Source organism: Rhodamnia argentea, chromosome 1 (assembly GCF_020921035.1).
Source record: "Rhodamnia argentea isolate NSW1041297 chromosome 1, ASM2092103v1, whole genome shotgun sequence".
In the NCBI taxonomy this organism is placed as follows: Eukaryota; Viridiplantae; Streptophyta; class Magnoliopsida; order Myrtales; family Myrtaceae; genus Rhodamnia; species Rhodamnia argentea.
In genome coordinates, this window is record NC_063150.1 from 31,222,862 (window position 1) to 31,236,269 (window position 13,408).

General features: G+C 38.9%; 1 protein-coding gene across 9 annotated transcripts; it reads right to left on the reverse strand.

Moving 5' to 3' along the window:
- Positions 1 to 5,671: 5,671 nt before the first annotated feature.
- On the reverse strand, positions 5,672 to 11,820 carry LOC115743979 (receptor-like cytosolic serine/threonine-protein kinase RBK2). Of its 9 annotated transcripts, none has more exons than XM_030679030.2 (9): positions 11,353 to 11,820; positions 11,026 to 11,279; positions 9,513 to 10,087; positions 9,152 to 9,403; positions 8,900 to 9,054; positions 7,493 to 7,572; positions 7,280 to 7,415; positions 7,054 to 7,203; positions 5,672 to 6,138 (listed from the first exon to the last, which is right to left on the reverse strand). In XM_030679030.2, exons 2-9 carry the CDS (start codon positions 11,082 to 11,084, stop codon positions 5,968 to 5,970), a joined length of 1,578 nt encoding a protein of 525 aa, XP_030534890.1. In that variant the 5' UTR covers positions 11,085 to 11,279; positions 11,353 to 11,820; the 3' UTR covers positions 5,672 to 5,967. The 9 variants fall into 9 exon arrangements, with proteins under 9 accessions (XP_030534890.1, XP_048141801.1, XP_030534892.1 ...); XM_048285844.1 differs by having other exon boundaries at positions 11,026 to 11,068; positions 11,229 to 11,820; XM_030679032.2 differs by having other exon boundaries at positions 5,673 to 6,138; positions 11,229 to 11,279; positions 11,353 to 11,819.
- Between the last annotated feature and the right edge of the window lie 1,588 nt (positions 11,821 to 13,408).

Here is a 13,408-nt window from a genome sequence, read left to right on the forward strand (position 1 = left end):
AGCGAGCATATCAAAACATTTTCACATTCAGCTCCATTTACGTTGTAAAAATTGAATTATTTGAAAAAAAAAAAAAAGACAAATGCTCACCTGTATTGCTTGAAATAATTAGGATACACATGATAATACTTCTAAAAGTAAATTTTTGCTCTAGAAATTAGGGTGCGCATGGTAACACTTTCGGGATTTCTACTCCAAAAGTTTGAAATAATTGGGGTGCGCATGGTAACACTTGCTATTTCAAACTTCCGGAGTAGAAATTTATTTGGTAATGCAACTTCTGAAGTAGAAATTCGTTTGGTAAAAATTTTTACTTCTAAAATTATTTTTTTCCTTAATTTGAGATGTTACAAAAAATTAATTCTCAACTCAAGAAGTACTTCTCGTCTCACCCTCTTTTCATTACGCTCTCACCCTCTTTTCAATACGCCTCTCTTTCCCAATCATGCCTTTGTTGTTGTCGACAACCACCGTCGATTGCTCGCCATCGACCACTGCCGACCGCCGCAACCCCCTACCGCCAACCATTGTTGCGCACTATTGCCCTTCACAGGCCACCACCGGTCGCCCCCCGACTTTCGCCTACCGCCGCCCCCTCGCCGACCGTTGTGCCACCCCCTGTTGACCACCGCCAACCACCGCCTCCATTGACCACCGCTCGTCGTTGCCAACCACCGATCCCGCCCCCGCAACCAAGTCACCATCTTCAGGTGCCGGAGTAAAAAATGAATAATAATTTTTTATTCTTAAAAATTAAAATAATATTTTTAATAATAAAAATTATTTTTAAAGAAATTAAAAAAAGAAGTAAAATTTTTTTGACCACCGATAATAATTCGTCGTAGAAGATTTTGTGTTAATAAAGTTCCGGATGTAGAAATTTTCAACCGTTTCTCCGATCGTAAATCAACTTCTGGAGCATAAGTAGAAAAATCAACTTTTGCTTCTGAGTAAAAGTAAAAAAATCTACTTATAGCTAGAAGTTAATTTCTGAATCAGAAGTGTTGTCATTTGCGCCCTTAGTCACTGAAAAATATTTTCATTATCAACGACAATTTAGGTTTACACATTTTCGTAAACAATGAAAATGTTTTGTATTCATTCATTTTCGTAAACGAGTAATTATTTTTGGAAAATGTTTCCCAAAAATATTACCAAAAGGTTCTAACCCTATTGTGATTGGGCCAATTTTGTCCTAAATCTTTTTTTTTTTTATCAATTTTGTTCTTAACGTTTTGTATTCATGTCAATTTATTCCTTCCGGCCAATTTTGGCTGAAAATCGTTGGCATGGCGCTGCCGGCACTAACGTGATCAATTTTCAATAATATTTCAATTTTGTCTTATTTATTGTTGTTTTCTTGTTCTTTTTCTTTCTCTTCTTGTTCTTGTTCTTATTCCTGCTCCAATTGGCCAACGAGCCTGGCAAAGCTTGCCGGAGGTAGGCAAGGCTCGCCCTCACCAATGGCCATCGGGGTCGAGCTTTGCCGGTCCTTGCCTTTAGCTTGTCTCTAGGCTCGTTGGCTGATTGGATGAGGAAGAAGAAGAAGACAAAAAAGAAAAATAAAAAAATAGAAAATAAAAAAGAAATAGAAATAATAATTTTTTTGAAAAATATTAAAATATTATAAAAATTATTCACGTCGGCGCTTGTGACATCATATAAGCAATTCTAGCAAAAATTGATCGGAATGATTGAATTGACACAAATGCAAAGAGTTAATGATTGAATTGACATGAATGCAAAATGTTTAGGACTGAATTAACACAATTGCAATAGATTTAAGACTTTTTTGGTAATATTCCCTATATTTTTAAATTTTTCATTTTTCATGAAATAAGTGGATCTTAAGTGATTAAATTCTCCTCGTATGAAAACCATGGAGGAGAAAAATTGGAAGTAAAACGGCTTCTTCAATTTGCTGTATTTTCTAAAGGCACTATTTGTATTTCTCGTAAAGTTGATGTTATGAGTCCAACTAGATATATTGATGAGTTTGGACTCGAGTTCATTTTTAGAGATCTGACGAACGTGTAAATTGTGTTAGGAAATTCCCACATTAAACAATTTGTGTTGGCGATCTCCATCCCGAAAAGTCTCGCATTAAATCGGATGGAGGTATCGGATTTGTGCCGTGTGTGCGTTGCGCATTAGCCACGTGTCGCGAGGTGAGGGCATCATGTAAGAGGGGCTTTTTGTTGCAGTTCTATGGGTGGAACCAGTATCGCAACAAGTGTTGAAAGCAGGGTACTTCCAAAGAGGGACCTTATGATCTGGCATCTGATTCAATTCCACCTCCACATCATTAGAAATCTGAAGATCTCTGCAATGTGCCATCTTCCATCAGCAAAAAGACTGTTTGATTCTTTTTTATTATTTTATTTTGTGGTGAGACAACATCTTGGATCACTCATGCACAAAATTGTACCTCTCTAGTATGGTAAGAGAATTAATTTTTCATATTTATTGAGGTTTAAGGTTATGGTTTATCTTATAATTAGGACAACCCTCTTGAGGTTTCGCCGGCGCAAAATGAAACCTTTCGTTTAAAGGGTACGTTTAATACTCAGAAGTCGAGAATGGATTGAAATGGAATTAAATTTGAAAAACCTCTCGTAACTCTTCTTTTCGATTATAAACAATGGAATCGTCCATCCCGAAACGCTCATATCTTGACTCGTGCTTTGATCATGTCTTTCGCATCAAATCGTATTCATTTCCAATTATACTCTTTATGTTTCCCCTTGCCTTTGGCACTTTTTATTTGAGAAATAATTGCAATTTGAAATGTAAAAGTTTTTTCCATCGCAAAGTATGGTCCACATGCTACATGCAGAAAACTCGGAAAAACAAAGGCTCCATTTGTTTCGTGGAAAATAATTTTCGAAAAAATATTTTTTGGATTTTTTGGAGTTTGGTTCACAAAAAATAAGCTAGTTTAGGAAAACATTTTCCAACTATAAAAAAAAAATGCAAAAGTGGGGAAAATGTTTTCCTCTTTTTGAGAAGAGGAAAACATTTTCCTCCTCTTTCCTTCCTCCTCTCTGTCACATTTCTTTTCTTTTCATTTTATAATTTTATTTAAAATTTCAAAAAATAGGTTTTTTATTTTTCTCTTTTCTTTTCTTTTTTTTAAAATTTTTTCTTTCCTTCTTCTTTGGCCGGTCGCCGGTCATGGTCACTGTCAGCGACTAGCCACAGGCGAGGCAAGGCTTCGCCGGCCTAGAGCGAGGCCAGGCACCGCTAGATCTAGCGAGGCGAACAAATCCCAACCCGAAAAAACATACTCGAATCCAATGACAGTTGAACGCAATGCAACAAACACATGACAAACAATCAAACCATGCATGCAACATCCGAACAAGCAGGGAGCCATGATAGCTCAATCACAGACAACGAAAACCGGCAAAAACACTCGGAGTAATTTTGCGGGAGAGCAGAATATACCCCAGGAAGAAAGTGAGGATCCCGCCCTTTGACCGATAAGCCACCGTCGACGAGTAACCCGGCAGCTTTGGCACCAGGAAGGCAGGAAGTGGAGATTCGAGGAGAAGCCAAACTAGAGGTCCGAGAGGAGAGCGCTCGAGCTAGCCGGAATCCGGCTAGCTCGAGCCTCGCTGGAGGCTCAACGGCCGATCTCCAGCCGAAGATGAAAGAAAAAAGAAAAATAAAAATAAAAAAGGAAAATAATTAAGAAATTGATTTTTTTAAAAAATAAAAAGTAAAAATAATAAAAAAGAATTATTAAAAGGCCTGTACAGTTGAAATTGATTTCCCTTACGAAATGACGGAAAATATTTTTCAGTTTGTTTTCAAGTTTCAATCAAACACCGGAAAATATCGCCATTTTTTCGAAAAACGATTTTCTGGAAAACATTTTTCATGAAACAAACGGAGTAGAAAAAGAAGATTTGGTTGAATTTTTTCTGTTAGTTTCATTCTTTTTAATAAAAAAGATGAGAGAAAATTTGCCCACACATTGATTTTTTTCACCGAGTCTCAAATCTCCCTGCACATTCAACAACCTGATTTTTTTTTATCGAGATTATCGATCTCCTGAAGCTGCTAGTTCTTTTGCCCCCTACGAAAGTAAAGGTGTTGATGAAAACGCATTTTCTAATAATAAATCTCAACGTGGCCCCGGTGTTGATAATCTCGAAGAAACTAGTGGTGATTTTTAAGCACGCAATCAGATTTAGGACTAGAGTAAAAGTCGAGAATTAACTCGGGACATAATTGTAAATTGTCTGGGATGCTTTTAATAGGGGAAATTGGTCATAAAATATCATCACCAATCGAATTTTTGACAGTACAAATTTCCGAAAACATTTTCTCGAATGGAAGATAGGAGGATAAAGGCATCTCAACGACAAATCCTAGCATGAGGGCTTGTCGTTTACTTGCACCTCGGGCTGGGTGGGAGGGACCCGAAACCATCAAAACTCTGCTTCGGAATACGACGTTCAAAGCTGTTAAACGACAAAGGCCTTTGCCTCCTGTCCCTCCTTCGCCCTTTAATTCGTGGTCCTCAGGCCCAAGCGGACAGGACTGCCCAGGCACGCCTGAGACTCGATATAATAGTATGGTACCGTGAGTTTGGTAATTTCTAAGGGAATTTCTTGTCTGGATCCCATCGGCCATACATCGAGAAACTGTATGATTTGCTGCTTTAATGAATCCCACGTGAGGGTCACATCATCCGACCGTCCCGGTACATGATCCACGACGGTTCGAGCCCATATAAGAAGTCGTTTTCTGTTCTCGCAAGCTCTCCGATTCAAACCCCCGTCTCGAGCAACTTGCCCATGATCCGACCGGAGAAGTGAATCTAACCTCGTGCGTGGTAGTTCGAATGAAGGTTGCCACCTAACAATATGAACGAAAGGACCGCTTTAGGGGTAGGACTGTTCTTCGGAATAATTTGAGCGGACATGCTCTCTAGTATGGTCGGAGCTTTCCTATGTTTTTCAGTGCTCATTACTGAGATTGTTGTTGGATGAACCTGTTGGAATAAATTCAAGTTTAAATTTTGTTTGTGTGTAGAACAACATTTCAATTGGGTTCGGAGTTGGATTTCCAGATTCATCGGCATTTGAAGCTCACAGAGAATGTTGTTGCAGGAGCATCCGAATGAAGTAAATAAACACAGCAACAACACTAGTGCACTTCGTCTTCGCAAGATTGCTGGGACAGAGGATGCGAAGGCACCAAAAAAAAAAAAAAAAAACACCCGAAACTCAAACCAGCCTGAAGACTTGGGACACATGCGATTCGGGTATCGAGTCAGTTCGGGGCAGGTCGAGCACACTTTCATTTAGGCTAGGTGTCCGGTGGCTAACTTAAGGTTCTGCTGCAATTGCAGTGTTGCTGATAGCACTTTTTTCCTACTGATATATGCAGCTTTCTACGGAAGTTCATGACACAGGCTATTCACAAAAGCTAGATAGAAATCTGCCAAATTCTCAAATTTCCGCTCCTGCAAGTGCAATGCAGAAAAGGAAATAAGACAAGGGACTTCGCCGTAAAGAAACGCAGAAGAAGCTCAAAATCCTGTTCTCTATGTTCTAATAAGTTCCACCACAGCATCACATTACAGTATCCCCGCATGTACTAATTCAGACATATATACACGAAAGGAAAAGTCTGTAAGAGCCTAGGGAGAGTTTGTGTCCACGAAAAACAGTTTCCTCTCATGTATTTTCGGGAATTTGACAGGAGAGGATCATGTTCCCGCGTAAGAACTGAATGATGAGTTCGGATTCGCTATAATCCGACTAATGCTAACCGGTTGAATATCTCATCCAGGGCTTGTGTCTTGAAGATCATAAATGGGTTCACAGGCCACGAAATAGCAGCACATGCATTACCAGGGGACTCCTAAACACTCTCTGGCTCGAAAAAAAAAAAAAGGTTCTATTTGACTAATGCCAACCGGTCGAATATGTAATGCAATGTGAACAGTCGGTGTCAAGAGCTCAAAGCCACCTCGTTGTGGCGTTTGAGATCGCTCAAGTACCTCGTCGAGTTGTATTCTTGCGCGTCCAGGAGCTCTTCTGAGTAGGTTCTCTGGAGGGAACGCCTCTGACCTTCTTCTGTACACTCCGACATGAAACTTTCTCCTCTCAGCAATATGGTGACCTGCATTCCAGCAGAATGACACGTGAAGTTACCACATGTGATCACGCACATAGAGAGACAATCAATATTTAGAAAAGACAGCAAGGGCTTCAACCGAAATCTTAAAAGTTAACATCTCCCTAGTAAGGAATGATATAAATGCCTTCAGCTGTCGAAACATGCCCAATCGAGAAAAGGATGCATCAGACGGCTAGACTTTGAACTGGAAAATCTTTCTCATCCATTTCCATGACGGAGACATTGACAAATAACAAATCTCTGAGCTTCTTACTGAGGCTAAAATGCCCAAGATATTCTTTAAAAGAAAAGCAACCAACAACGATGAATAACGAGGAAAGAGAGGAAATGTGCTGCACAACATATGTATGGCTCATCCTTTGGCCTACGTTCATTGGCAAATAAGGGGCAGAAATTCACCATAGTGTGAAGACCATAGAAAATATTGCAAACCCCTATCCCCCAATTATCTGATGTTTCACAAGACTTAATGCCCGACATCATATTTGTGAACCCAAATGGTTTTCTCCCAAAAAACTATGACCAGCATGTCAAAACTGCGTTTCCACTACATATCAATCTCAGATAATGATCTTTCCTTCTCAGGAGATAATCATAGAATTTGAGTAATCGTGTTTGATAGACACTGTAAAGATGATATTCTTCATCGCGCACATCGGTAATCCTAGAAGCATTCTTTGTACGTTTAAATGTTACAGGTTACAGAGTAATTCATAGGTCATTAATCTTTTCCCTCTTCTGTATTTCATCTATCCACAGTTGAAAAAAGGATGAGTACCTGCATCAAACAAACGGCAAAGGTAATCATTCACATAACGATTCTCGCTAGATGGTTGCTAATTACTTTAGCAAGGTTAAAGATACGCATGAGATGTGAGTCTCAGGGAATAGGCTTGCCTGATTCATTTGAGGACGCAGAATAGGAGACTGCTCGATGCACAACGAGGCAGTCATTATCACACAATCCATTTCGTCGGAGTTGTAGTCATCACCAAGGGAAGGATCAATAAGACCCTCAATAACATTGTCATCCAGGAGAGGTTTTGCCTGCAAGGGGGAACGAAATTATACTAACTTTATAAGGACATCATCAAATGTGACCACCGACAGAACATGGATTTACCCAAAGAACTAGGCTTCTGCCTAGATGATCCAATGCTTTTTGCCCAGTAATGAGCTCCAAAAGCAGAACCCCAAAGGCATATACATCAGTCTTCTCGTCCACTATCCCGTGCATGAAGTACTCGGGGGCGAAGTAGCTGTCAGTAAATATCCGGATGAGGATCCGATGGCAACATTTAGCTAGTTGAAAATAATAAGCATAAGCCTTACAGACCCAAATGTTCCTTCAAATTTGGACACATTGTGGTGAGTCCACTGTTTTGGTAGCCATTTGGCAAGCCCAAAGTCACATATCTGTAAACAATAGCAGTAATTAGTAAATTAATGACCAAGAGAATAGGATGAGGCGCAAAACAACTTCCCATAGACAACAGAACAATTTAGACTTGCAAAAGAAAAAAATGGGCTTTCATAGGGGATAGAAATAGACAAAGTCATCTGCTGTTGATGGCCTAAGAAAAGAAATTCATCTGCCGTTGCATCTAACGGCCGATTTGCAGATGATTACAAAAGCAACATTTCGTTTTATCCGTTTCAAATGACAAAAGCATTTCAAAGACAAGAATGGAACTGAAGATCAACAGCAGAAGCGTTACACATTAGAGGCATTGACATCTATCTAGGATTTGAATTTCTCGGTACCTCATTAAGGTAGAAATCATTGAGATACGCAATTGGCTTACCAAAGAAAAAGCTATTTAACTGTTCCTACATACATAAGCTGAAATGCAGTCTTTTGCCACTTAAAAAGCAAAGGCTTTGGACTGCAAAGTTGGAAACCGAAGGCAGTCTATTCTGCAAAAGTCAAATGCTTCCTAAAATCATTCTCAAAGTAAGATGTAAAAGTATGGAGGCAGAACAAGATAATATACATAATGTAAGCTTAACCTTCTGATAAGGACATGGCATTTACAACGGCGAGCATGCCAACTCTAGCAGACTCGTTCATTTTAAAGTCACAGAGCCAGGGTTTTAGGCTCTAATTTGCTTTAATTATCAAGAAAAGTAGACATTGTACAATCTAAGTTTGAATACTATGCTGATTGGTAGTATTTTTCTGCATGAATGTTTGCTAATAAATAGGAATATCAACAAGAAACAGACAGTGCGCCCGGTCCAAAAATAGCTTGGTGAGTGAAATTGTTAATTCTGAAGTGCTCAAGTTCAACTATTTGTGGTAACTTTGTATTGCTATCTTCCCCAGTGGATTCTCTATGATGAACATTTTAGCATTCATTAAGGCACTGACGCAGCTGGCAGTCCTCTTCCAGCTATTTAATTGACATAAATATATACATCCATGTAGTATAGACATATATACATGAATTAATACATGAATGCATATGTCTGGATGTGAAAATTTATTGCCTCCAAGTTGTCAATTGCTAATGAGAAAGAACTTACACTGAGAAACATTTTCAGGACAAATCAAAGTAACAATGCACCACAAAATATGTGCTTTTTGAAAATGAATGCAGCCTATGACCCTGACAATATTGTTTATCAAAGCAACTTTACCTCGTAAGAATTCTTTTTCCACTCCGATAAGATAAACCACTAAAACAATGCAAATGTTGGCCAAAACATTGAAACCATATTGTCCACTCCATTCGATAAATACCTGAGGTTCGAAATCCTTGGCAAGAAGGATGTTATCAGCCTTGATATCTCTATGGATGATTCGCCTTTGACAACTTTCATGTAGATAAAGAAGACCATCTGCCGTCCCTAGAGCAATTTTATACCTCTTATCCCATCCTAGATTAGCCTTCGATCCTGGAAAGCGTAATACGAGGGCAAAGAAAAATTTACAGAGCTGTATGCGAAAACGGAAGAAAATTCAAGAGCTTCATTGCATAGGACATGAACCAACCATGAAGAACAGATCCTAAACTTCCTAGAGCAGATAATTGAAAAACGATGTGCATTCCTCCTTCAACTCCGCAGCCAATTAACTTAGCGATGTTAGGGTGATTAACATGGGCAATGGTACCCAATTCAGAGAGAAAACTTGCAATCCTTTCATCTGCTGTTCCTTTGTTCAGCCGCTTCACCGCAACCAACTGTCCGTTTTGCAGAGACCCCTTGAATACTTCAGCATATCCACCCTTGCCAATTAAGTTTTCTGCATATAGTTAGGCACCTCATACATTTGATGATCATATAGAGAAGAAATCGGTCTCTAGATGCATTAAGACAACTAATGCATTCAATTCATTGATTAAACTACATACCAGGGCTAAAGTTGTTGGTTGCCATTTGTAGCTCAGAAAAGGTGAAATGCAACAATGAGGACTTGGAGTTGTATATATCACTCAACACAGGAGTTATGTTCTCTCTAGTGCTCCCGCTCTTTCTCTTGGATAGTTTCGGCACGGCAAGAGGAGGAAAAGAGGCTAACCGTTTGATTGATTTTCTCTTCCATAAAGTGAAAAATCTTCTCCAGTGAGAAAGTGCCCTTGAATTTGAGCAGTGAATTTCCTCTTCCTCGCATTTGTCCTCGTGAGATTCCGCTTCTGGTTCCAATCTTCTGATGCAGGCTTCTATTACTCCTCTTGGGGATGACTCATCGTGTTTTCCCTTTTCCATGTCTAAAAGTCTCAAATCTAACAAACAAGTAGCAGAAGCATGACGCTGAGACAGAAAATGCAAAGATGCTGATAAAGCAATAAGCAAGCAAGGATAGGCTTTACAATTTCTGCTACCTTGAGCAGAAGCAGATGAAGTTAATACAGCATGTCGCTTTTTACGATTTACTGGATCTATCAGTATCTTCACGGGCCTTCTGCCATAATCCATATCACGATGCCTAACAATATTACAAATGCAAGATCAAACGAGGAGATGGAAAAATATGAAAACTTGGGGAAAATAGAATCTGCTAATTTGTTTCTCTGTCATGTACGTGTGAGAGGGATGGAGGTGAGCGTGCACCAAATGACAACACAAGACATCATTTTCTTCCAACAATGGTGCACTTTTGCAGTTGAAGTTCATATTGATAGAAAAAAACTGCCAAATTCATCTCTGATACACATTGAAAGGACCAGTAGCCTGTTAATGGATAACTGCAGCAGATCTTTATGAAAGCTTGCAGAATCAAAAGCTACATAAAGCTGCTATTGGCATGACAACCACAAGCAAAAGTTTGACAACATATGCCCAAACCAGATGGATATTATAAATTAGAAGCTTCCCTTGTCGAGAGTATACTACAAAGACATAAACTGTACTTCATCAATATGAAAAGAAGTTCCAAAATTCAAATGCAGATGCAAAATGTCATTTTTATGCGCATGCAAGTCCTACATTCAAAAACTAAATCTGAGAGAGTAATCACCAAGAGATCTGATTCTAATAAATAGGATTTTAAGAAAAAGGGAAAATGATCAAAAACATCCCCCGACAAAAATACTATCCCGAACCTCACAACATCATATTTCTTTCTGGGACCCAACTTCTAAACCTCATAACAAGTAGCATCAACCCAACAACCGAGGTTGAATTAGCCACAAAAGGGAATTTTTTTTTTTTATAATAAAACACGAAATGTAGCAGCAAAAATCCAAGAAGATATCTATAGCTCAGTGTAGACAAGGATCGATTATTCACAAAAGTGCAATGACGAGCTCATGCTTCCACATCAAAGGATCATCTCAAAGAGAGACAAAAAATGATGAACCCAGGAGCTAACAAGGCATAACCCAAATGATCGAACAGGAAGACGAAGAAGAAGACAAAGCATACCATAGATAACCAGAAAAAAAGAAAGTAGGAGGTGCCATTCTTGCTGCAACCTCCGCCATGAACAGACGCACAGCTCGTCACAGAAAGGAGGGACAAAAAGGAAAAAAAGGAAGGGGAAAAAAAAAAGATCAAAAGCCCAGAACAGACATTAAAATAAAATCACCAAAGAAGTAGAAGAAGAAGAGAGGTAGAGCAGAGTTTACCATAGATAGACCAATGTGAAGCTCTCAGCCTCTGAAGCCAATCACCCTGAGCTGAAAAACCGGGACATTATCAACCCATAAACAGAGACATGGATATTATGAAAACACCAACACTAAGCTCCACCTATGGGTGAGAATTCACTATGGTTAAACTTTTATAAGAGACGGAACTCTCTCTCTCTCTCTCCTCTCTCTCTCTCTCTGCTGGTTGTTGACAGGTGGTGAATGCTTCGCCTGCGACTTCTGCTCTCCACCTTAAAAACCGCTTCCAAACGCAATGAAAGAACGCATTGCTTCTCTTCTCTTTCTTGTCTGTTTCATCTTTTCTTTTCCTTGTTTTTCTCTTTTCGCCCTTTTTGTGTGTCTTTCGGTTTTTTGGGTTTCGATTTCGAAGAGAGAACGTCGAAAGAAGAAGACGGGCGTCTGTTCGAACGTAGGAACGTGTTGTTTCTTTTGGAGGGCGAAGGCCAAAATCAAAACTTTTTGGGTCTCATTCAGACAAAAATCCTGCAACTCCTTTCGTGTATTGATCTGTACTTTCCCCGAGTTTTGAGGTTTGGCTGACTTGACTCTCTTCTCTTTTGGTAAGCCCATAAATTCTCTTCCTTCCGCTCAGCTGCTGCTTCTTTTTTCTTTCAATGGTTGTTCTCACCATTTATTATTTCCCTTCTGGAACCACCTTGAATTAAAATCAAATAATGTTCCAGGAAAAAAGAAGGATGGTAATTCTTATGGTTTGATGGTATGTTTCCAGCCAGGAAATTTTTTCTAAATCATGCCCCTATAATCCAGTATCCTAAATTTGGGTTAATGTTGATAATAGTTAACGGCAATTAATCCAATTTATCGGTACTTGATAAACAAGTCAGAATGAAAACTCAAAACAATAAATGAAATCGAATGAGATTTTCGATTAAAAATAGAAACGAAAAAACGTGCAAGGTCCCACGTAAGCTGTTTTTACTGGGAAGGTCGAAGAAAGAATGCATCTTATAAATATAATCAGTAGAAAAAACCATTTCAATCCTTTCGTGGGCGTCTCTCTCTAAAGTATTCACCAAGAAACTGCATGATCACAGGGACAACACAGAGAGAGAGAGAGAGAGAGAGAGAGAGCTTGTGAAGTGCAGAGACACCAGAATCTTAGGATGTTAATGCAGAATCTGCAAATTATTGTTGCCAAGGAGATGTCATGTCGTGTGTAATCAAATTCAGAGCCTTCTCATCTTTTAGCTTTTCCTACCCCAAGCAAAGTTGTCTCTTGCTTAACATATAATATGTATCTGATCAAATGGAAGTAATGAAGGAGTAGAAGAAAATGGATATTTTGGAGCACGTACAAATTGAATAGGGGCTGTGATAGAGGCTGAAGCTCTTACTGTTCCCTGGCTGTCCCATTAAACATTGTGTATCATGAATCATTTAAGGCAATGCAGCTCTTTTGGTAATAAACAGTAACTGTATTCAATCACCAAGACTTCCTTTTCCTTTGCCATGTTAGGTAAGAAAGTTAAAAGTGCATTAAATTTGGCAGCAGCCCATATTTCAATACATATCTTCCAATTTCCGCATAAGTGCTTAATTCTTTTGAAACTTCTCGATGAAGGAATCAACTATTTTTTTTTTTTTCAAAAAAGAAAGACTTTTTATGGCAAAGTTCACTATCGACTTTGAGATGATGTGATGAATAGAGTCACTTATAGAATAAGATCCATTGAAAAGTATGTCCCGAAAAGTACATGTGCCATATATCATATATGCCACATAAACAATAGATTAGGGTCTGGCAAGAGTCTTTCAAATATATGTTACCTGCCAATAATTCCTAATTCTGCCCAAAATAATGGACCACTATTTAAAGATATTTATAGTTTCCCATGTGTCAAATTTGACAAAGAAATACTCAATTCTCTACCTACTTGAGTAGCTCAGGGTTTGGTTTTACCCAAAAAAATCACCATAAATGGTCACTACGAAATGGACAAGCCTTTCCTAACTGCTATATGAAGTGGACTTCAAAAGTTTTCTAAGTTCCTCAAGTTAGGACCCTTCTTGCAAACTCTTTCAATCTCTGGAATTGAAGTACATTATCGACTTCAGAACTCAATCTCTCCTTCCTCTTGAATCATGCAAGTTGGATGGGAGAGTTCACTGGTTTCTCAAGGTCAATTCCAGATGGA

Coding starts and splice junctions, on each gene's coding strand:
- LOC115743979 (XM_030679030.2), bottom strand. CDS start 11,084: ATGGCGGAGGTTGCAGCAAGAATGGCACCTCCTACTTTCTTTTTTTCT. Junction 10,088..11,025: donor TTTTTTTCTGGTTATCTATG/GTATGCTTTGTC, acceptor TAATATTGTTAG/GCATCGTGATATGGATTATG. Junction 7,204..7,279: donor GCAGAAGCCTAGTTCTTTGG/GTAAATCCATGT, acceptor TCCCCCTTGCAG/GCAAAACCTCTCCTGGATGA.